At 36.9% G+C, this 26,418-nt stretch overlaps 2 protein-coding genes across 3 annotated transcripts in view; one reads left to right on the forward strand and one right to left on the reverse strand.

The window, feature by feature from the left end:
• Positions 1-12,046, forward strand: part of zmp:0000001139 — a 308,609-nt gene extending 296,563 nt beyond the window's left edge. Inside the window, exon 11 of the transcript XR_012398965.1 lies at positions 11,969-12,046. The gene's annotated coding sequence lies outside the window, so the exon portion shown is untranslated. The remainder of the gene's footprint in view (positions 1-11,968) is intronic.
• Positions 1-26,418, reverse strand: part of bmp7b (bone morphogenetic protein 7b) — a 97,134-nt gene that overhangs the window by 5,411 nt on the left and 65,305 nt on the right. For both annotated transcript variants that reach the window (NM_001077146.2, XM_073938473.1), the window contains 4 exon segments: positions 3,557-3,667; positions 7,401-7,477; positions 12,829-13,032; positions 17,659-17,807. In NM_001077146.2, the coding sequence (NP_001070614.2) occupies positions 3,557-3,667; positions 7,401-7,477; positions 12,829-13,032; positions 17,659-17,807 (541 nt within the window).

Below are 26,418 nucleotides of genomic sequence, written 5' to 3' on the forward strand. Positions count from 1 at the left end.
TGTTTCAAATGGATTTATTAATCATTCTTACTGTTCAGTGATCGCAAACTGCCGTAGTTTATTAAAGACGCAAACCCTCACTGCACGTCAGCTGCGCGGCTTCAGCAAACCTCCTCATTCCTGCAGCACGAGGGCTTTATGATTGTTTATGCGCGCCAAAAGTGGCGGATCTGTTTGGTAAAATATCTGACAGCGTGTCACCGCATCCCTAAGGACTGTTTGGCGAAATATTTGACTGCATGTCACTGCATAACAAACGACTGAAACGATATAACTAGAGAAATCTCCACTGTGCCACTATGCGTATGGCAAGCCGTTTTAGCATTTAAACCTTGTTCAGACTATCCATAAATATATTTAGAGATATCTCTAATTATATTTTGACTTGTCATAATTATAATTCAGATTGGAAATATCTGCAAATATATTATGACTGACTAGTCATATTCCTCCATTGACTTCCATTGAAAAATATTTGCAGATATCTCTAAATAAACAAACAAACAAACTTTGTGTCTTTTTTGTGGCTGGCAGATGATAATAGCAGGGCTGTATCTTTTAGTATTATATAGAATACTTTTGTTCTGCCAGATGTCCCGGGCAGGGTTTTATTTAGATTTATTTAGTTAATATTAGTTTTTGGAATTCTGTCCATTGGAAAGAAGTTCTTTCAGAGGAAGAACAGTTTTTTGAAGTATTATTTGTTTTTATTCTGTCTATTCAGTGTCCTTCAACAAGAACGGTGGTGGTGGGGTTCATAATATTCACAATGGTATTTTATTAGTTGTTGGTTTAACCATGGATGAGATAATGGCTTCTATGTTATTATCTTTTCAATGACATTTCTTATCACATGTTCAAAAACAACAACCAATATTGCATATCTATAATTTATATAATGGGTATAATTAAACAATACTTTCACTATAACGTAAATTAGAAGTGTAATAGAAAAAATATATATTTTTGCGCCATTTTGAATTTTACTCGAATACAAATACAAATACAAATACTTTTCCCCCCTCAACAAATACAAATACAAATACAAATACCGGCTGCTCCGCACATCCCTAATATATATATATATATATATATATATATATATATATATATATATATATATATATATATATATATATATATATATATATATATATATATATATATATATATATATATATATATATATATATAAAAGGGGGGGGATGATAATTTTGACTGATAGACTATTTGTACCATTTTAAGGACAAAATTATTAGCCCCTTTAAGTTTTATTTTTCAGTAGTCTCCAGAACAAACCATCATTATGCAATAACTTGTCTAATTACCCAAACCAGACTAACATAATTAACCTAGTTAGGCCTTTAAATGTCACTTTAGGCTGTATAGAAGTGTCTTGAAAAATATCTAGTCTAATACTATTTACTGTCATCATAGCAAAGATAAAATAAATCAGTTATTAGAAATGAGGGTAACACTTTATAATAACTACACACTATGAACTATTTATTGAGCATAAGCAAATAGTGATTTCAATATTGCAAACCAATAACTTTGCATTATTAACGTTACTAAGCAGTTTATAACAGCAGCTACAAATGCTGTGTTTTTGATTTATAACCACATTCATAATGCGCTTAATAATTGTATTTTCATACTTAGTTGATGATTTATTTTTCATTACTAAATTATAGTATTGCATTACTTACAAAGCAGTTATTTAGGCATAGCTGGTGGTTTTTAAGATCATTCAGAATGAGTTTGTAAATAATTAATTAACTATTTAAATCAACATTTATAATCCCTATTATTCAGGTTTATACTAATAGTTAATTTGTTTGTTAATAAATGCTTTATTAACTCAACGTCATCCAGTTTTGTAATCTAATCTAAAGCTAGGGCTCTTTGTACAGTACTATACAAATCCATTATAAATGACCATTAAAGTCAGTAAAATTTAAACAGGAAAAAAGGACATAAACCACATTATTCATTTCTACTCGTTTGAAGATACACAAATGAAACTGTATCAAATAAAAATAAATCTTTGCAACCTTATCTAAAATTAAATCACTCTACAGTTTAAACATTGCAATCTATTATACTGTTCAATTATTAGATTGTTGTTGTTTTATACAATTGTATGTCGTATTTTGACACTCCGTGTTATTCAGCAAACGTTAAACTTTACAGTAATTTTACTTTTTAGATAAGATTGCAAAGATTATTGTTCATTTGATACTGAGTTCTGTAATAAGTCATTTATAAGGGATTTATAAAGCATTAATGGTCCTCACTTTAGATTAGGTCACAAAACTGCATGAAGTTGAGTTAAAAACGCATTTATTAACATATATAGCAACAATTAATATATGTCTGAATAATAAGACGTATAAACGTTAATTTCAATAGTTTATTCATCATTTATAACTCATTCTGAATGACCTTAAAAACTCTCAAATACAAATGGTTTGTAAACTATGCAATTCTTAATTTAGTAATGAGAAACAAATCATTAACAAAGGATGAAAATACAATTAAGCACATTATAAATGTGGTTGTAAATCAAGAACACAGCTACACAGCTATTTGTAGCTACAGTTGTGGAGTTAATGCTTAACAAACAATGAATTCACTACATGCTAATGCTTAATAAATGATTCATAGTGTGTAGTTATTATAACTGTTACCGAAATGAGTTATTAAAACTATTATGTTCAGAAATGTGTTGGAAAAAAAGCTTCTCTCTGTTAAACAGAAATTGGGGTAAAAAATAAACAGGGGGGCTTATAATTCTGACTTCAACTGTATCTCTCTCTCTCTCTCTCTCTCTCTCTCTCTCTCTCTCTCTCTATATATATATATATATATATATATATATATATATATATATATATATATATATATATATATATATATATATATGAGCAATATCACACTAGTAGCAGTGCGATATGGCTGTATATTGGCACTGGTGGGAGGCGTGCGATTAGTGCCCCACCAGTGCCGATATACAGCCATATCGCACTGCTACGAGTGTGATATTGCGTTTATACAACAGTTTGACGGCATAATTGTGTATATAAAAACAAAATCAAACACGGAAACCCTAAAAAACCCTTTTGTATGTGGAACTACTTTCTTCCACATTGGATTCAAATCATAAGCTGAACAGCTGAGCAAGCATCTTTTAAACTTAAGATCTGTAGTGTCTGCTGTATGTGGGCGGAGTAATACACAAAGGGTAAAGAGTTCAGATATTGCAAAATCTCGCATGGCTATCAGCCAAACAGATTTGAGAACCAGACAGAACTGTTGTATAAAATATATATATATATATATATATATATATATATATATATATATATATATATATATATATATATATATATTTATTTATTTATTTATTTATTGAAATAAACTAAGCAGTGATATTGAAATGTGAGAAATATGTCTCTAAATCTCCCCAAAAAAAATTGTACATTTTCTCCACTATAATTACATTTACAAAATAAATTAACCGAAACAGGTAAAGTGTGAACAGCGACAGGCTTACCAATGTCTGTACAATGGCGTGGTTTGTGGCGTTCATGTAGGAGTTGAGAGGAAAGGCACATTCTCCCATGCAATAATATGCAGCGTATCCTTCAGGAGCTATAATCCAATCCTGAAAGATGGACAGAGCACATAAAAATTAACAACCTTGAGTTAGAACTTTCCCAACCAAGCACAGTTGAAGGCTTAAACTGTGAATAGAAAGATAGATCACAGTAAACTGCAATCATATTCCACACATATGCTAAAGAATGTGGGTGCGTTTAAAGGGAAAGTTGACGAGTTAAGAAATTTTGTATTAAATTAGAAAGCATCTGAATTCTATTTGTGTTTACTTCCGAGTATGACTTTGGTCAGATTAAGTACATCAAGAATCCTGTTTACATGAACTGATTCTGAATAGAGCTGAGATGATTAGTGATGTGAGGACCGATTCTTGGAATGCATTATGACTCTAGAATTGCTTATGAGCTTAGTTTTAGCATCCATAACAGATGGTGCTCTATGCTAATTTTTAACAGCAGATGGCACTCTTGGCTAGTTTTTAACAGCAGATGGATCTCTAGGCTAGTTTTTGATATCAGATTGTGCTCTAAGCTAGTTTTTAACAGTAGATTACGCTCTAGACTAGTTTTTAACAGCAGATAATGCTCTAGACTAGTTTTTAACACGAGATGGAGCTCTAGGCTAGTTTTTAACATCAGATGGTGCTCTAGAATTGTTTTTAACAGCAAATGGTGCTCTAGGCTAGTTTTTAACAGCAAATGATGCTCTAGACTAGTTTTTAACAGCAGATAATGCTCTAGGCTAGTTTTTAACAGCAGATGACGCTCTAGGCTAGTTATTAACAGCAAATGATGCTCTAGACTAGTTTTTAACAGCAGATGACGCTCTAGACTAGTTTTTAACAGCAGATGATGCTCTAGACTAGTTTTTAACAGCAGATGACGCTCTAGGCTAGTTATTAACAGCAAATGATGCTCTAGACTAGTTTTCAACAGCAGATTACGCTCTAGACTAGTTTTTAACAGCAGATGATGCTCTAGACTAGTTTTTAACAGCAGATGATGCTCTAGACTAGTTTTTAACAGCAGATGATGCTCTAGACTAGTTTTTTTAACAGCAGATGATGCTCTAGACTAGTTTTTAACAGCAGATGATGCTCTAGGCTAGTTTTTAACAGCAGATGATGCTCTAGACTAGTTTTTTTAACAGCAGATGGAGCTTTAGGCTAGTTTTTAGGAATAGATGGTGCTCTAGACTAGTTTTAATAGAAGATGATGCTCTAGGCTAGCGATTAACAACAGATAGATGGTGGGCTAGGCTAGGCTTTAAAAGCAGATGGTGCTCTTTAGGTTAGTTTTTAACTCTACACTCAAATCTTCAAGAATAAGAGTCTAGGTCATTTGTTCAAATGTACTGTACCTCAGCTTTTATGCCGTGGGATTAATGTAAACACTGCTCACTATGAACACTCTTGTAATTCTGTCACCCCAAATTTAAAATGTACACTTGGAAATTATAGAAAATATAATTAATAGTTTGTCAAGATAAGTTCAGGTTTAAAAAAAGAAATGTAAAAATGTAATAAAAGCATACAATGCCTAAACATTTGCATAACTTCATAAATGGTTATTTTAGGTTCAGGTGGTACGAGACAGAGTATGGCAGATAGTTCAGAGTCAGAATTGAATCAACAGAAAAATCGCAATGCATTCTGAAAATCAAACTCATATTATCTCAATGCATCGATTTATTGCCCCAGCCCTAATCCTAATTCACCCCAAATAGTATTGTCTTAATCATGTTAATGGCAGAATATTGTTATCCATGTAAACATGCTGTGTAAAAACTTCAAAAGTGAATCAGAGGTAATATAAAGCCTTCTGTTATAGCGAGGGTCTCTGAGTCCCGTCCAGCTGTTCAGAGCCAGTGTTTATGTGTGTGATCCAGCAGAAGAGACAGATCTGCTACAGGTGGCAGGACTGAGGGTGTGTAAACAGAAAGGAGGCTCTGCTGTCTCTGCTCGTGCTCTTGAGGTAATGCAGCCTAATGGAGCTACACACACTCATAAAACGGCTTGAGCCATAAACACACAGAGAGATAAAGAGGAATGTGGAGTGAGATGGAGAAGGACCAGAGCTAACAGAAGAAAACTGCTGGGGGATTAAAAGTTTTACAGATTATGAAGAAGATTTCTATTCTCTCTGTGTGAAGTATTTTCTAAGTGTAAAGCAGTTAATTTTCTCTTCTCAAAATGTATGTAGTGTTTGCAGCAAACATGCCAGCCTGTGTTAAAAATACAGTGATATGTCTGTGTAAGATGAGAGTGCCTGCACAGAAGCAACACTAGGAGAAGGCTGAGTGACTGATTGTGTAGAATAACTGAATATGTAAAGCACTGATTATATATGTTAAATACTTCTATGAAGCTATATGTGTCAGAAGTTAGAATGAGTAACATATTATCAAGTTATTATGCTTTCATGACAATGTATGTAAACACTTAGTTCCTTTGCATAAGTTGCATCTATACTTTGCTGACATAGACCTGTAACATCTCTGTTGACATGAGGTAGTGGGCTGAGAGCCAAGAATAGCAGGACCCCTTAGACTAAAAACCTATTCAAAAATGGTCAAGAGTTAAAAAGAGACTTAGGGGTGTGTCAAATAATCCTGTATAAAAATTGTAACAAACACAGATACTTCAGAAGGTGCAGGAGAGACTTCAGAAGGTGTCCAGGAGAGACTTCAGAATGGTCTGGGGTCTGCTCTGCTCTTTCTCGGCTTTATTATGGAGAATAAAGTCTATTTTCTGATATTCAAAACCTCCGGTCTGATAATTTGTAATTAATGAGAAGTCAATATTTACCACAATTACAATGGCTTTTGGGATGAAAAAATCTTCTCTCCGTTAAACAGAAATTGTGGGGAAAAATAAATGAGGGGGCTAATAATTCTGACTTCAACTGTATATGTTTTTGCAAGTGTCTTGTAGAAAATATTAATTTAAAAGAGAAATCTGTGAGAGATGTACTCAATTATACTGAGCAGCAGTAAAAAAATAACAAATATACAGTAGTGGACAGAGTTCTGAAAAAATCATACTTAAGTAAAAGTACCATTACTTGCTTAAGTAGAGTAAAAGTATCTGTTGTAAATATTACTCAAACTATCAGTAAAAAGAAGACTTTTCAAAAGTACTCAAGAGTAGTGAGTATTACCCTGTGAAAAGCTGATGCATTTACATGTAATTTGTGGATGTGTGTAAACGTAACATTCTGTAGTGCATTTAGTAGCAGGCAGACAACGTCATATGATGCTAATATTAGGTTAGATTTAGAGTGTGATGTCAGGTGACCAAAATTCAATATCTAGCCAGTGTCTAATGACAACATTATTTTGATTGATTAATTTTGATTTGATTGATATTTGGTTGATTTTAGGTAGTGGTGCAAAGTGACCCAACATCTTAAACCAACGTCATATTGACATCAAATACTGACATTTATTAATCAGGTATGGCCACCAAAATCCAACGTCTGATAGACATCATCATGGCCGGATTAACGTAAGGGATAGGTGGGAAGAAGGGCCCATGGAAGAAGGGGGCCCTTGATTGGCTGAAGAATTAATTTGCGATATGACGCGGGAAATGACTCATCCATTATGCTTTTTCTCGTCAATAATGGGAAGTATTCCTTTCGGTTTGCTGCTTTACAGGAAAAACTACTCTACAGTAATTTGAGCATTTGTTATTGTCATTTTACACCACTGCAAATATGTAAAAGAATAGGTAAATAACATTAACAAAATCTAATATTGGTAATAGACGGTTATCATACCTGCCATCCAAGGTCTCGAAAACTGACATACAGCTCATGTTTCTTACAGGCCTGCTTCTGGTCAGCACTGCTGTTTTCTGAAAACAAATAGAGATACAGAATTTAAGAAACCTCAATAGAAATGGTCATCGCTGGAGATGAAGTGCAAACCTGCAGAAGAGTAAACTATTTGCCAATATAGTCAGTCTCCAAACAAATATATACACAGTGCTCAGCTATAAATAAGTGTACCCCATTTTGAAAATGAATATTCGTATCTGGCAGCGCAGTAGGTAGTGCTGTCGCCTCACAGTATGAAGGTCACTGGTTCGAGCTTCGGTTGGGTCAGTTGGCATTTCTGTGTGGAGTTTGCATGTTCTTCCTGCGTTCGTGTGGGTTTTCCCCACAGTCCAAAGACATCCGGTACAGGTGAATTAGGTAGGCTAAATTGGCTGTAGTGTATGAGTGTGAATGAGTGTGTATGGATGTTTCCCAGAGATGGGTTGCAGCTGGAAGGGCATCTGCTGCGTAAAACATTTGCTGGATAAGTTGGCGGTTCATTCCGCTGTGGCGATCCCAGATTAATAAATGGACTAAGCCGAAAAGAAAAGGAATGAATGAATGAATATATATTTGTATCCATTGCTCAGTGAACAGAGGCAATGTATTTTGGTGCATTTAAACAAACAGATGTATTAAACAGATATATTCAGTAAATTAATATTTTGGTCACCAAACATATTTAGAAACTGAAAGATAATACAATTAAAATCAAGGAAAGTATTGCAAAAATAAATAACACAATTTCAACTACTTATTTATTTATTTATTTGTTTATTTTTTGCTTCTCTTGATTTTTCCTTTTTTAAAAATTTGTATTTAATATTTATTTATAACATAAATTTGGGTGTACTAGTTTTTGGACCGTTATCATTAGTTATTTTTGTTAAAAAAGCTCCAGATTTGGCTTCAGAACTGACTAATCTCAAATCTAATGTCAAATAATATTGTAAAGCTTCCTGTAAAAATATGAATTTAAAAGACAGATATGTGAGGGGTGTACTATGTACGTATGCTGAGCACTGTTTATATTTAAAATAAAAACACAAGTTCGGTCTCACTTTATTTTGATGGTCTGTTTGTTGAATTTAGGTTACAGTGCATCTACATTCCAATTAATTCTCATTCGATTTGAAGTAGACTGTTGGGGTTAGGGTTAGTGTAAGTTGACATGAACTTGCAAAGTTTCTTATAGTCAGTTAAATGTCAGTTTAGGAGGAGTATCAACAGATATTAAGCAGACAGTCTGCTAATACTCAAATGGACCATCAAAATAAAGTGTTACCACAAGTTCTACACTAGAACTTTGCCAAAATAAAAGTTTAGTAGATGTATGCATTTAAAATAAATGGTTGATCTCCTGTGGAGCTACATATTATTGATTCATCTGTCCCACACGGGTGCAAATTAATCAATAAAATTCTATTAATCTTTATTTTTATCATGTAGATTGTGCCAAAGCTTAACACTGATAATGAAAAGGGCATAAAAAGCCTTACAATAGCTCAGATTGTAGCAGAAGAGTAATAGAATGGCCAGACTGGTTTGAGCAGATAGAAAGGCAACAGTAACTCAGATGACCACTCGTTATAACAGAGGTATGCAGAAGAGCATCTTTGAACACACAACATGTCAAACCTTGTAGCGGATGGGCTACAGCAGCAGAAAAAACATGAAACATGAAAGTATGAATCCATCCTGTCTTGTATCAATGGTTCAAGCTAGTGGTGGTCGTGGTGGTGGTGTAATGGGGGGGGGGTATTTTCTTGGCACACTTTGGGCCCATTAGTACCAATTGAGAATCTTGTCAACACCGCAGCCTACCTGAGTATTGTTGCTCACCACGTCCATCTCTTTATGACCACAGTGTACCCATCTTCTGATGGCTACTTCCAGCAGGAAAACCTGCCATAAGCTTGAGTCATCTCAGACTGGTTTCTTAAACATGTCAATGAGTTCACTGTACTCAAATGGCCTCCACAGTCACAAGATCTCAATCCAATAGAGCACCTTTGGGATGCGGTGAGACATGACATGGATGTGCAGCTGACAAATCTGCAGCAACTGCGTGATGCTATCATATCAATATGGACCAAAATCCATATTTTCCAGTATCTTGTTGAATCTATGCCACGAAGGATTAAGGCAGTTCTGAGGGCAAAAGAGGGTCCAACCCAATACTAGTAAGGTGTACCTAATAAAGTGGCCGGTGAGTGTATACCTTACTTATAATGTGTGAAAAAGTGCTAAAGCCAACACTAAACTGTGAGGAAGACTGAGAAATATGAGGACTAGGTCACCGAAGTTGTCCAGATTCCTTGAAACCCTCATATACCTATGCAGTACACTGACCCAAATTCATTTAATAGCCATTTAACACTGTAATGTTATTACTGTGCAAAATGACCTGCAGAGAATTACACACTAATAGGAACCACATGAACAGACACAGAAACGCACACATTTTATCTCCAGTTCTCTTTTGCCTTTAAGGAACAGTTCAGCTTGAAATTGAATTAAATTGTTTTCATTTAAGGGCATGTTGAGGCAAACCTGCAAAGCAATTTTTTCTTTAAAGTCCCTGTAAAATCAATCATTATTTTAGATGTTAGTATCAATATGTTAGTCTTGAAATAAAGCTTGAGAGCTCCAAAACAAAAACAAAATTCAAATTTAAAGGACAGCATTCAAATCCTGCAGTTTCTCCCTTCCTCCAGAGTGGCGCCCCCATAAAATATTCTTAGGCCACACCAAATCTTGGGGTGGCACACAAAAAAAAAAAAACTAATGAATTCAGTTTAATGTTATATGTTTGTTTCTGGTATATGAAATAATGTGGTTTTAATTAATTTAATTAATTACTCAAATATTGTAATTTATTCAACAACAGGAATCAGTCCAAGGCACTCGAAAAAAATTTGGAAAATTTAAAAAGCCTTTATTCGCATGGCTAAATCTTTAAAAACCTAAGCGTTTAGGCAAGGATCTGGCTCTATTAGGGTAACAGTCATCGTCTGCGTCTAAAGCAGGGGTTACCAACCCCTACTCCTGGAGAGCTACCTTCCAGCAGATTTAAATTGCAACCCTAATCAAACACACCTGTCTGTAATTATCAAGTGCGCTTTAGGGCCTAATTAAATAGCTCAGGTGTGTTTGATCAGGGTTGGAGCTGAATTCTACAGCAAGGTAGCTCTCCAGGAACAGGGTTGGTGACCACTGGTCTAGAGTCTCTCTTGAGTACTACGGTCACATGACTCATTTAAATATCTCAATAACACTCAAATAATTTAACAAACAAAGTCAACTATCATCATTAATTTGGCATAGATAGAGGGTGACATATAACCATACACAGACATTTACTTGCATATATGAGAAAAAAATATATATAGAACTAATAAACAATGATGTACAGAAAAAGCTAATCTGCACTGATTGGTCCGATGACCCAGTCTGTTGGGGTTGGTCGACTGCGTTCAGTGGAGACAGAGAGAAATGCCCACTACAGCTTATAAACAATTTTGAAGTAGTCAGAGTGCAGAGTGTATGTGTGAGTCAAATGCAGGAGTACATTAAAGCAATGCTGTTAAACACCAACATATTACTCTACTCTTTACCCAGACACACATTCAGAATTAAACCACACAGTGGCAAAAGCTGAACTATTTTAAAAATTGACTGCTGTACGTGTGTAGGAACAGCTGATAGTGGCCCAAGCCACGAGAAAAGAAAAAGCTTACGAACGCATTTATATCCAAAAAATAACGAACGGTAAATTAAAGAAATTTGTAAAAAAAATAAAATAACGACCATTAAATTACAGAAATTTGCCATAAAATGACAAATGTTAAATTACAGAAATTTGCTATAAAATAATGAGTGCTAAATTACATAAATTTAATGTAAAATAACGACCATTAACTTACAGAAATTTGCCAAAAAATAACGAACGTTAAATTACAGAAATTTGCCAAAAAATAATTAACGGTAAATTACAGAAATTTGTAAAAAAAAAAAAATAACGACCATTAAATTACAGAAATTTGCCATAAAATGACAAATGTTAAATTACAGAAATTTGCTATAAAATATTGAGTGGTAAATTACATAAATTTAATGTAAAATAACGACCATTAACTTACAGAAATTTGCCAAAAAATAATGAACGTTAAATTACAGAAATTTGCCAAAAAATAATTAACGGTAAATTACAGAAATTTGTCAAGAAATAACGACCGTTAAATAACAGAAATTTGTTGTAAAATAACGAACGTTAAATTACAGAAATTTGCTATAAAATAACGAACGTTAAATTACAGAATTTTGCCATAAAAAATGAATGTTAAATTACAGAAATTGCCCATAAATTAACGAACGTTAAATTACAGAAATTTGCTATAAAATAACAAATGTATAAATTTTAGTCATTAACTGTAAAATAACAACCGTTAAATTACAGTAATTTACCATAAAATAACGAACGTTAAATTACAGAAATTTGCTAAAAAATAACGACCATTAAATTACAGAAATTTACCATAAAATAACGAACATTAAATTACAGAAATTTGCCAAAAAATTACGACAGTTAAATTACAGTAATTTACCATAAAATAACGAACGTTAAATTACAGAAATTAGCCATAAAATAACGAATGTTAAATGACAGAAATTTGCCAAAAAATAACGACCATTAAATTACAGACATTTACCATAAAATAACGAACATTAAATTACAGAAATTTGCCAAAAAATTACGAACATTAATTTACAGAAATTTACCATAAAATAAAAAATGTTAAATTAAAGAAATTGCCATTGAATAACGGTTGTTAAATTACAGAAATTTACCATAAAAACCAACATTAAATTACAGAAATTTACCATAAAATAACAAACATTAAATTACAGAAATTTTCCAAAAACTAACGAACGTAAAATTGCAGAAATTTCTTTAAATGTAAACTTCTGGTAAATTTCTGTAATTTAACATCTGTTATTTTATGGTTATAGTATTATATGGTATTTAATGTTTGTAATTTACCGGTTATTATTTTACATTACAAATGTAAAATTACGAATTATTTGTACAGTGTATATACTTGTTTTGAAACAGTATTTTTTTTTAAGTAAGAGCATTAAAAATAGTATACAGTGTGTATAAAAATATATTGTGAATTTGCAGTACACTACAAGTTTGCATAATAACTAGTGTCATACTTCAGTACACTTCTTTTCCTTTAGCATATATTATAAATAATGGTTTTTCCATATATATTTTTTTATTTTCGGGGTGGCACAGAACTATACTAAGTGCCTTTCTCTCAGTTTGGTCTTACTATATGTCTTTCTTCACCTGCCTCCTTCAATACACGTCAGCCACACACACCTGCAATATTGGCTACACGCAGCGCCTCCTGGCCCTTGGCGGTTTTGGAGCGGTTGGGATTGCGCTGCTTGTTTCCGCCCTGAGCGGAGCGGATGCTGCGGATGTGGACCTCCGTGGCTTTGAAGAAGGCCACCATGAAGGGCTGTTTGCTCTGAGGGCCACTGCGCCCCACCAGTCCCGCCACCCAGGGGTTCACACTCTGACCTGCAGGGGGAGACAGAGAGAGATTTCACAGTTCATCATTTCACAACAATCATTTATGATGCTGAGATAATAGAGGAGAGAAATACATCTTGAGATTGTTAGTGGAAATGTTGACAGGTACAAATCCATGAGGGAAAGTACTACTGTAAAGTTATACAAGATCTTTTTCATCTGGATAATGGGTGACAAACATTTTTAGTGTGAGTTTGAATCGGATATTACTGTGGGTGAGCAATTTCTGCAGCAGAATATATTGACTTCTATCATGAATTTGTAATTGCAACTTTACATCAAATAATTTTTGTTAAAGGGGAACTATTATACTTCTTTTTACAAGATCTTAAATCTCTGATGTCCCTAGAGTGCGTATGTGAAATTTTAGCTCGAAACATCCCACAACTAATGTTTTACAACTCTTTTTCAGACCATGTGTGCCATTTTTGTGATTGTCACTTTAAATTAAAAAAGGGATTATGCTCTTTTTAAAAGAGGGAAGAACATATCCACGAAAGTAAAATAAAAAGTAAAATAAATAGAAAGTAAAGAGGCCAAATGGAGGAGGATCATTCTTAATCCTTGTGCTGCAGATGCTCTGTTTAACTGTTTCTCGCTAGTGAAGCGTTAAGTTTTTCCACTTACAAAGTACATCATGTAAATAGTAAATGCGACCTTACAGCTATGTAACTGACTCTTAAAGGGAATGGGAGTTGAGACTTTGATTGGTTTAATGTACGTTATGCTCAAAACACATATAACTCAATAAAATAATAAGCAGAATTGTATTTTTCTGTCCTTAAAGTAGCAAAAGTAGATTTGGACACACTCCTAATGTTTTTGCACCATGCGATTTATGCTGTGCTTACACTAGACGGGAAACATGCAGATAAATTGCGCTATTCACACGTCAAATCCGCTTCATTCGCACATCAAATCCGCTGCATTCGCACGTCAAATCCACTTTATTTGCACTTCAAATTCGCACTTCAAATCCGATTCACTCGTGCGTCAAATTCACTGAGCAATAAACGCAGATTCGCGTCATGGGCAGGGATTCTTTCAGCTCAGTGACTGTAGCTTTCTTGTTAAATGCCTAACATGGATTTTATTGAAAGAACAGCTGTGTTTATGCGCTTTATGAAGGCTGAAAAACATTCATTCATTCACTTATTTTCTTGTCAGCTTAGTCCCTTTATTAATCCGGGGCCGCCACAGCGGAATGAACCGCCAACTTATCCAGCAAAGTTTTTACGCAGCAGATGCCCTTCCAGCCGCAACCCATCTCTGGGAAACATCCACACACACATTCACACACACACACACTAATACACTATCGACAATTTAGCCTACCCAATTCACCTGTACCGCATGTCTTTGGACTGTGGGGGAAACCAGAGCACCCGGAGGAAACCCACGCGAAGGCAGGGAGAACATACAAACTCCACACAGAAACGCCAACTGAGCCGAGGTTCGAACCAGCGACCCAGTGACTTTCTTGCTGTGAGGCGAACATAAAAACTTGCTAGATAAGTTGGCGGTTCATTCCAGTGTGGCGACCCTGGATTAATAAAGGGACTAAGTTGACAAGAAAATGAATTAATTATTATTATTAATGATCTTTCAAATGCAAGACTTCTTGAAGGAAATGAATGCAGCATGCAGAGTTTTGAACACTGGAGAGTCTCTGTTAAAAGTAGTGAGCATTTAGAATTGTGTTTCTAGAGTTTTGACAATTGATATCAGGTTTCTGAAATTTGTGGCAAAACAATAAAAAAAAAAACTGTAAATGAACACAACTTTGTAAGAGCATGTGTGTGTGTGTGTTCTCCAAGAATATGCAACTTCTCATGTTTATTTTGTGTAATCTCTCCCACTCTCAAAAGAGCTTTTAGTTCCCTGTTTACTCAGAAAATTCCAGCACTTACATCTGTTTCTGTGCCATTCTGGACTCCTTTTACCTACACACCGGCTTTAATGTGTGTGTGTGTATGTGTGTATGTGTGTGTGTGTGTGTGTGTGTGTGTGTATGTGTGTGTGTGTGTGTGTGTATGTGTGTGTGTGTGTGTGTGTGTTTCTTAAAAAGAGGCAGGAATGCTCTTTCTGTCTCCGCGCCGAGGTAAAGCTGGGTTGCCGGTTGCCTACAGCGGCAGGGCAGGCGTCCCGCTAGCATGTCTCGACAGGCTCGCTGATCTACGCGAGCCCCATAATACACTGCACCTGTTTTCATGCTAACACTTAAAACCTGTAACATCCTGTACACACACACACACACACACCTTCTTACTCACAGAGCTACGCTACAAAACGCACTCCCACTGCGGCTGGAATGAAGTATGAGAGTGAGAAAACACTGGAGCTTCAGCTCTGTATCACTTTGAACTTCTTCAGACTAAGCTCTGATCTCAGACTAAACTCCAGCGTTTTCTGTGCAGCTCCAGACTAAATCAAGACACTGCAGGTGGATAGAGGGAAAACATCACTAGATTTCAATGTACATGTGCAGTTGACTGATTACATATAGAATTTATTTTTGTAGTATGTTTTCTTAAATGTTAAGTTTATTATGCAAATGAGCCACTGCTTTATTAAATACCAGCTAATTTGCATACAATTGAAGTCAGAACTATTAGGCCCCCTGAATTATTAGCCTCCCTGTTTATTTTTTTCCAGAATTTCTGTTTAATAGAGAGAAGATTTCTTCATCACATTTCTAAACATAATAACATCATAATGACAGTAAATAATATTTGACTACATATTTTTCAAGAGACTTTTATACAGCTTAAAGTGACTTTTAAAGGTTTCAACTAGGTTAATTAGATTAATTAGGCAGGTTAGGGTAATTAGGCAAGTTATTGTATAATGATGGTTTGTTCAGTAAACTATCGAAAAAAAATGCTTAAAGGGGCTAGTAATATTCACTTTAAAAATGGTTCATAAAAAATTTAAAACTGCTTTTATTCTAGCCAAAATAAAACAAATAAGAATTCTCTAGAAGAAAAAATATTATCAGACACACTGTGAAAAGGGCGACGCAGTGACGCAGTAGGTAGTGCTGTCGCCTCACAGCAAGAAGGTCACTGGGTCGCTGGTTCGAGCCTCGGCTCAGTTGGCGTTTCTGTGTGGAGTTTGCATGATCTCCCTGCGTTCGCATGGGTTTCTTCCGGGTGCTCCGGTTTCTCCCACAAGTCCAAAGATATGCGGTACAGGTGAAATGGGTAAACTAAATTGTCAGTAGTATATGAGTGTGTGTGTAAATGTGTGTGTGGATGTTTCCCAGAGATGGGTTGTGGCTGGAAGGGCATCCGCTGTGTAAAAACTTGCTGGATAAGTTGGCGGTTCATTCCGGTGTGGCGACCCCGGATTAATAAAGGGACTAAGCCGACATGAAAATGAATGAATGAAACACTGTGAAAACATAATTTAGGAAACATTTAAAAAAGAAAAATCAAAGGGGGGCTAAAAATTCTGATTTCAACTGTATATATTTATAAATATAATTTTAGATGGGTAATAATTAATTGTTTTCAAAAATAGTAAAAAAAAATATAACGGCTTTTATTCCAGACGAATTAAAAGAAATAAGTCTTTTCCCAGAGGGGAAAAAACTATTTATAGAGTATCATTTATACTGTATAACAAAATGCATAATTTTCTTGTCGATTAGACATCATTGGGGGAATAGAAATTTGACAGGAGGGCTAATTATTGTAACTTACTGTATATGCCTGGTTCGGCTCAGCTGCCAAAACCGACTTCCGTAGACTACAGCGAATAGTCCGGACGGCTAAACGAATCACTGGCACTACCTACACTTCAAGAACTGTACTCCTTCAGAGTGAGTAAAAGGGCTCACAAAATCACTCTGGACACCTCGCACCCAGCACACTTCCTGTTCGAACCTTTACCTTCTGGTCGGAGGCACCTTATAACCTGTATATTTATCCATACAAATCCGTACATACAAGTCAACACTCAGATTTCTTGACAAACTGCATCTCTGTTTAATGATTATCGTCTTTTTTATTTATGTATTTTTTTTTTTCATATTTATTTTGTGTTGTCACTTGTCACTTTATGTACACTAGAAGCTTCTGTAGCCAAAACAAATTCCTTGTGTGTGTGAAGCACACTTGGCAATAAAACTGATTCTGATTTTGATGTGGATGTATGGGGAATAACTAATTTTGAGAAAACCACCTTTAAAAAATATGTATTGCAGTTTTAATCAACACAAAACAAAGGTTATGAAGCACTTAAAGGTTATATCTAAAAACGTAAATGCTTAACATTAAACTGAAAAGCACATTATGAAAGTACAAAAGCCCACTAAAGTGCACTGAACCACTTTGATGACGGACTTCAGCTAAGGCACTTTAAAATGACCAAAGCTACATTTACAAATCACATGACATTTTTGATGCACCTGCTGGAATCTATACACTTTTTTGCAGTAAATGTGTTTTCATTGTAATTTTTTTCTAAATTTACACACATCCTGGCATTCCCGGTCAGCATTTTTATGCAAAATTCCAAAATGTGCATGAAAATATGTGTGTGGAAGCATAGCGTGCTCTCTGCGTGCTCTCTGAATGGCAAATTTGTGAATGCATTGCTCATTTTGCTCACCGTCCAGACTGTCCAGAGCCAGCTGCAGGCCCAGGTTACGGCCCGGGTTCAGCACCCAGTGGTTACTGGTGACTGTGATGTCAAAAACCAGCCAGCCCTCTTCTGCTGCCCAGATCACCCGCGAGTCCAGCAGGAACAAATCTGAATCCCTGATCGACAGACAGAGAGCGAGATGATGATGAAGAAAAGACCAGCGTAACACATCAAACATATCACACAAATCAAGTCATTACAGCATGAAGGAAAGATAGAGATAACCTGTCAAATGACTTTTTGTGCATATTTTACATTCTATGATATTTTATATGAAAAATAAAGAGATAGTTCACCCAAAAATGAAAATTTACTCACTTTTTAGGCCCAATCCCAATTCTACCCCTTAGTAGAGGTCTGCCACTGGACCCGACCAGATTTCTGCGACGTGGGAATAAATTTCCGAATAAAGCGGGGGAGCGGTCGGTAACGGGTTTAATGTGGGACGGGAGTGGGCCGTCTAGCAATATTGCTCCCTACTCCCGAGCGAGCGAGCGAGCGAGCACTTATGTATGTGTCCAAATGAAACAGCGCAATGCTGTGTTTAGCTTGTTTGTTGCTGTGTGTGTGTGTGTGTGTGTGTGTGTGTGTGTGTGTGTGTGTGTGTGTGTGAGTGTGTGCACACGCGCGCAAATGAGAGAGAGAGCTTTGTCTTTGTGTGTGTGTGCTTGGTGCTTGTGTGTGTGTGCTTGGTACTTGTGTGTGTGTGTTTGTTTATACAGACAGCTTGTTATAAGCTGTATAGCTGGGTGGTTTTCAGTTTTGTTCTCCCCCCGCTCCTTAGCGGGATCGGGCGCAGCAGGTAGAAAATGGGGCGGGTCGGGCAGCAGGGCAACAAATGCTGAATATAAGTGGGAGTGGTCGGGTTCGGGCTAAAACCTGGCAGGAGCGGGATTAAAAATTTAGTCCCGTGCAGATCTCTACCCCTTAGCCCTTCCCCTTACCCCTACCCCTCAATTTGCGCGTTCAAACCATAGACTGTAAAATATATGGACGTAGTATCCGTGACGTCACCCATAGGTTTCTAAAGAGCGCAAAAGAAGCCACAAGTAGGCGTGGCCAACCGTCGCCATTTTGTTCGCGCGTCATCACACCGACGGCGGGATACCAAACATGGGCAAAGAGGCGGAGAGTGAGCGGAGCTACAGACGCATGCTGCATTTAGCTTGGACCTGGTTCAGACACCTGGTTTACTTTGGGAGAACGCTTAATACTTTATCACTTGTGACTCGTTTGTATTCTGACCACTTGTGCTTGGTTGTATACTTTATCAATAAAGTGTTTAGTCTTTTATAAACACTGCTGTAATACATTGAGCCACTAAACATTGTTCTTATGATGTTTTTCAACAGGAGGAAAACACGAATTACTTCCAAACACTTCAGATATAGTCTGTGTTTGTTAATGTAAGACTATTGATGAAATCCAGCATAACATTGTATGACAACGCTTCAGATGACTGTTCTACAGCCTACAGCTAATCAGTCTGACAGATTCTGGAGTGCATTACAGCTCTAAATATAAATATAAACGATAAATGATCTTAAATAAAACAAATACATGTATAGAGATGGTATATAAGTATATAACTTTACTCACATGGGAAACGGAGGCCACGTGAACAGTTTGTGAGCACAATTAAGTGCACTCAGCATGCCATTCCATCAAATAAATGTAGGAAACAAGTCCAAAAGGCAGTTGACTGTGTAAAGCCACATAAAACAACAAAGAAATACGATAAATATGCTGAGTTCAGTGGCTAATCTGCAGGATTCAGCTGAGGTGACGTGACGGCGACCAACGAGACCTAGCTGTCACTCAAGTGACCACGCCCTTAATTATGCAAACTTAATATAACTTAATATAAAGGAAACGGATGAGTTATAAAAAAATTCACCCCCTCACAGTTGTCATGAAGGGTAATATTAGCTGTATTAACCAAAATCTTTTTTTGTACCAGGCTGTAAACACCTTTTTTTCTGCTGTAAAGTTGGCCATTCTAACAGTGGGCTCAATTGAAATTTGCTCTGTTTTGGAGCCAGGAGCGGACAAGACTAGCGGAATTTCGGATGAATTGCAGTTTTAGTTACTTCCGTATTGGCTTCCTGAGAGAGAGCGGGAGGTTGCCGCTTGGTTCAAACTAAGGGGTAGAGGTATCCCTATTCTCTTTAGCTTTAAGGCGTAGGGCTAAGGGGAAGGGGTGAATACCCCTTCGAATGAAGATTAATCAGGACCTCACTCGAAACCAAGGGGTAAGAAAATATTCCAGGATACACCTGCCACAACAGCAGTATTGCTGAACCCGGAAGTAAGGTGATCCACAAATGAGTATTTTTTTCTCAGTATTGTGAATTTTTATGACAAACAAGCACATGTTTTATTATATTCATAATCGCGTTCATGTTTTACCATTGTGTTTTTAAAAAAATGCAAAAAAAAAAACGTTAAATTTTGCGATCAAGAATCCCTAATCATAACTCCTGTATTGCAGTCCCACAGCATTCCTACACTCGATGACAATCGAATCCCCTGTCAGAAAAGTCTAGTGGCAGGTAATGAGCTTTTTACACTGTCTGCTATAATGTTAATGCTGTTTTCGTGTGTTAACATAAATGAATATGGCTACTGTGTAAATGTACAGTACAGTTATGATCTTATTGCCACAATTAGATCGTTATGATAACATAATATATGCCGTCAGTGATTTCCTGAAGATAAATACCAAAAAATAGCACAACTGCAATAACTACACCAGGCACTATCGTCTGTTCTCATATGAAGCAAGAAATTGCGTCGGCATATGATCACGTCGACATATGATGATGTGAGCAGGTGCTGAAGGCACATGCCCCAGTGAATTGGGTCTAGCGATGCCCTTGGTTATGACTGACCAGATTACTGGTCAATCACACTGCAAAAGAACAATTGAGCATGCCAAAAAATATTTCTGAGGAACGTTTACAATAATAATTCCTTACATTTATATTGCGCTTTTCTGGGCACTCAACTTGTGGGGGGGGGGGGATCTCCTCATCCACCACTAGTGTGCAGCATCCACCTGGATGACGCAACGGCAGCCATTTTGTGCCAGACCGCACTTCACACAACAGCTGATTGGTGGAGAGGAGACAGAGTGATGATATGCCAATCATGATATGGGGAGAGTTAGGAGGCCATGCTGGACAGGCCAGTGGGCAGATTTGGCCAGGATGCCGGGGTTAAACCCCTACTCTTTTTCGAAGGTCATCCTTGGATTTTTAACAACCAAAGAGAGTCGGGACCTCGGTTTAACGTCTCATCTGAAAAAGACGGTGCTCACTGAGCAGTATAGAGTCCCCATCACTATACTGGGGCATTAGGGCCCACACAGACCACAGGTTGAGCGCCTCCTGCTGGCCTTACTAACACCACTTCCGGCAGCAACCTAGCTTTCCCATGTAGCTTTCCGGCAGCAACCTAGCTTTCTCACCCTGCTTAGCTTCAGTGGGTGACCATGAGAAAGTTGCAGAGAGCTAGCTGTCTGCTAAAGCATAATTACAACATAATTAAGGCTGTTCTGAGTGCAATAAAAGAGGTTCCATTAGCAAAATGTGCCTAATAAAGTGGCCTGTGACTATTATGTGAAAAATGGAGAAGGTGATGAACAAAGTGAAACAGAGAGAACAAGTGAAATAAACAGAGGAATGGGAGAGTGAGAAACAGAGTACTCAGTCCAGATGGTGAGGCCCTGGGGAGCACTTCATTTCCTTAATTGACAATAATGACTTTATAAACGGCTGTTGATCTCGCAGTGTGGCTGCCCTGCACTAAATCAAACAGAGGAATTTGGAGCAAGACATAAAGTGCGCGTAAGAAAGGGACTGAAAGGCAGTATACAACAGAAGACAGGGGAAATCGCTGCAGGGAGAGAAAGTGGATACACGTTTCAAAGAGCCGCAGCAGTTCAGGTGGTCAGTGTGTGTGATCCAAACACCTGTTCTGCTCAATATCAGCCGCTTCGGTCTAATCCAGTTTCATTTATTCCTCAATTTAGTGTCTTTTCTCTTTGTGATGGGAGCACAATAGGGTGTGTTGTTCCCCACAGACCTGTAGAGGCGGCTGAGGCCTTCAGGAGGGGTCGAGCACCACGTAGGAGGAGCTACTGTGGACGCTTTTAAACCCCATTCACTGCACGGGTCACGCCGATATTCTAGAAGGTCCCAAACGTGTGGTGAAGGGAAGCCCTGTGGTGCACAACTGATTCTTTGAGAGGGGGCAGCCGAGTCGGAATCGGAAACATGGTGTGGTGCAACTGTAAAGTTTGCATTGGGATGATTAGATAGAGTGAGCTCTGTGTGTGCGGCAAAAAGAAATAGAAGGAAAGGAAACACAAATCAAATGTGTCCAGCCTTTATAGACAGAGGGGTTGAGAGCATTACAACCCTCAAGAGGAAATGATTCTTTTTTCTCGGAAACCAAAAAACACCCACCATAAAAAATAGCAAGCTATATCCAGCCTCACATGGAATCTGCAGACATTTTCCATATTTCTGAAGCTGATTTGAGGGGGAAACTTTTGAGGCTGACGTCAAAGGCTGAAAGTCTGATCACACATTATGATTTCTGGTGCAAATTTATCTGTCACTTAGATGAAGCTAAATTGAAGTGATGGACAGGCAGAGGCGCTTGCTCTCATCCTCAATATACATAAAGAATCCTTTCATAGAAAATCTACGTATACAGTGGCCATATTTGCAATGATTCCAGACAGATATACCACACAAGAACGAATCCTTGCTATAGGAATGGAGCAATATTGAATATGTTTAACAACAAATAAATTGCATATTTCAAATCATTGCTCAACTCAGACACGAACTGCCTCATGAATTGAGATCCTTATGCTTAATATGTGCTAAAATGCATATGTCCAGTTGCTCCAACCAATGCATAAATACTGTCCTATCAGGGGCGGAATGGGACAAAAATTCAGCCCTGGCACTGTAGCCACACCAGCCCACATTACCACACCGACACAGCCCTATCCACATACACGCACATTTACTATATTGGTGTACCGATGGTGAAATAATATAAGCAGTACCATTTGACATAGATATGTAAACATATAGGGCCCTATCATACACCCGGCCCAATGTGGCGCAAGTGTAACCCAGGTTACTGTAGTCTTATCAAGCCCTTTAACCAAATAAATAAATAAGAACAATAACTGGAGTACATGTAAAATAATTTTATTTGTATTTTGTAATAGTCACAATGTTATCAAAAAGAAAAAAGAAACATTATATAATCGTAGAATACAGATAGAATTAAATGCATCTATTTAACTGCGAGTGAAAAAAATACTAGCTCCGCCTCCCGGAATGACGTCATCTGCGCGCGTTGAGTTGAGGGAGAGGCAGAATCACAGCGTGAGAGAGGAGTGAAACGAGAGAAACGTGAACAGCTGAAGCGAGCTCGCGGCCCGCGTCGTGTATAGCTGTAAAATTTGAGAAATTAGAAGTAAAACAAGCAGTTGAAACTTGATTTAGTTGCTGTAATATACTACTGTCCGTACTCAAACCCCCAATCGCGTTTGGACCAAGGACAGGAATCGTCTGAAGCACAGATCTGATTAGGCTGTATTTTTTTTAGGTTCATAAGTGATATTTTCTTCAACTATAACTACTATATTTCTTGGTTGGGTTTTTTTTTGTGTGTTCTTTTCCTCTGTTTTTGTTTTTCCATCTTCTCTGTTCGTGATCCTGACACCTGACATTTGGAGTGTGGAGTTCTAGAAGTCCAAAGTATTCTTGTTTCTGCCATCTTGGAGGACATTCGCTGTTGGTGGAAACTGGCGAGCCGCCCCGTTTTATGGAACCAATATTTCGTGTTGCCCAATTCATCTGATTGGTAGGGAATTTGAGTTTATATTTTCCATCGTCTATCGGACACAGGAACGACTGGAAGCCAGAGTCATATTTAGTTCTATTTTTCTGGAACTGAGCTACTAATCAGTGTTAAAACAAAACACTGCAACGGGTGCATTATAAACATTTGAGTTTATTGAACTGAACTGAACATTTCGCAACCAAACAGGTGATCAATCATATTTGTTTGATGGACTAGTGAATCATTTTGCCGAATCACTTTGGTATCTGACAAGAAATTATTTTCTGGGTTCAATTTTCTAGCCGTTTTTTTTTTCTAATTGAAGTGTTTCAATTATTACTATGGTCTTACTTACCTGAGGAGTGCTGAAGTTGTTTATTTTTACCTTTTACATTTTGTTTTTGTGAAGAAAACACTTGACATAGTGTGAAAAGCCTTTATTTTATTTTATTGCTTTATATTTGGGGAAATATACATTTCAAAGTCCAAATTTGAGAATAATTAGTTTGTTATTTTATTTAATTGATTTCATTTCTCACTAATATTTACAATATAAATCATATATATTTTGATACAAAAATTCCTGTCTTGTGTCATCATTTCCCTTGTCTTGCTGCAAAGTTGGCTCCAGAGCGAACTTAAACTTCTGATAACTTGGTCCAAAGGTGATAGTATAATATTGTAATCTCCTTGGTTTCTATATCGTGCGGGTTACACAAGGCGCGGCGCAATACTTGCCTGGTAGTTTCAGCTGGGCGCAAGAGTCGTTTTGAGGCGTTGCGCTACGCTGTTTAAATAGCAAATGCATTAGCGCTCATATGTGCACCCATAGGCGTTCTGGTCTAAAAAGGAAGGCGTTCTGAGGTGGACCGCTGGCGTGTTGCTATTTTGAGAAATTAAAATAGATTTTTCATTAGACCAAAACAAACCCGTTCTAAACTCCGGCGAAGAGTTGCGCCTCGCTTACACACTGCTTAATATGCACAAGAGAGCAATAGGCCAATATCTCTACATATGAAAAATTTAAATATTAAGGATATATACAGGATATAATAAGAATTGATATAGGATATAAATATAAAGGATTAAAATATTACAAAACACATTATTTTCTAGCCTACATAAATATGAAAAATCACTGCTTTTATGTCTTTGTCACACAACCAGCGATCGCTTGCCAGAAGATCGCTGGTTCTCACACGAACTCTCATGACTACATTTCCGCATTTCCCAGGACTACATTTTCATACATGCACTGCTCCCAAACACGCACGCCTGCTCAGTCATCTATCCTGATTGCAATCACCAGCTGGACCTTGTTCACAGACTGATATCACTCCATTCTTAAGCCACTCATTCACGCTTCCAGTTTGCCGAGTCTTGTTTGCATCCTTGTGACATTACCACGCGTTTCCCTGTTTTGTTTCTCCGTGTCTCGATCCTAGCCTTGTACCCTTGTTATCCTGTTTAGCCGCCTGCCTTTGACCTTTTGCCTGTTTAACGTTAAGATTCTGGACTGCCTTAATATACCCGTTTGCACCTGATGACCACTGCTTGCCTGACATTGAATAAACTGCATATTGGATCTTACCTCCTGTTGTCTTCTGTCACTCCACCCAGTCCGTAACAGTCTTCTTCATCTCGGGAGGCTTTTTCAGTTCATTTATAACAATTTGCTTTTGTATAATGTTATTATAATTAGCAGTATTATTTATTATATCCATATTTATATATGTTTTATTAAAAACAAGCTTAGATTTGCCCACCTGTCAGGTTGTAGACCATATGGGGCACAGCATGTGTTTTAGGATATAACTCAGGTTTTTGAACACACTTTGTTATTATTGTTAATTTATTAGTTTGCTGGAAATTATAACTGAATTTAGAAATAGTTTTAAAACAAATCTTTGCGCTTAACAAACAAAATTTATTATTTATAGACTAATTGATGTCTGTTCGTAAAGGTTTCCCTATCCAAGAGCGAATGTGAAAGTAGAACCATTATCTCTCATTCTCACGCAGTAGATGCTCTGTTTAACAGTTTTCTGTTAAAAAAACTTTTAACTGTTAACTGTTTACTTGTGAAATGCTCATTTTTTCCACTTGGACTTACTTTACGTCCTGTAAATAGCGAATGCGCTCTTGGCGCGACGCAGCTGACTCTTAAAGGGAATGGGAGATGAGACTCTAATTGGTTTATTCTCAAAACACACCTATAACTCATTAAGAAAATAAACTCAACCCTTTTAGCCCATGCGCCATGGCGCAAAGCGTATTTCCTGTCCGTAAATTAGCAAAAATGTGTTCTGACACTCCCTGAAAGCGTTTGCGCCCTGGGTTTTGCGCTCTGCGCATGGACCGTCAAAATAGAGCCCTTAATGTACGTGACTGGAACAAATACAACACATTTATAACAAATGTATATATACAGGAAAACATGCAGTCTGTATACCCTAAATCCCACCTTATCTGCTGATAGTGACATTTTAAAATGTACAGTTCTGCGCTAAGCTTAAAACTGTTAAACAGTGTGGGTTACGGTCAAAAACTGTCAGAAGTAGCGTGAATGGCATGAAAATTACTTAGTATATTTTAGTATAATGACGTAAGGCTTGTACAGAGTATGCAAAATCACTCTGACGCTAGATGATGACTTACTGTTTGTTTTACATTCTTGCCAGATTTTAATTACGTACGCGTAACCTCTGATTGGGTCGGATTGGGTCAGCCCTTCTCAAAACCAGCCGGCCATTGCAGTTTGGGCCAAATGCTTAACATTTATTATTATTATTATTATTATTATTATTATTATTATCTACTTTACTATTTACTATCATCATCATCATAATATTTACA

The sequence above is a fragment of the Danio rerio genome, chromosome 23 (assembly GCF_049306965.1).
Source record: "Danio rerio strain Tuebingen ecotype United States chromosome 23, GRCz12tu, whole genome shotgun sequence".
Taxonomy (NCBI): Eukaryota; Metazoa; Chordata; class Actinopteri; order Cypriniformes; family Danionidae; genus Danio; species Danio rerio.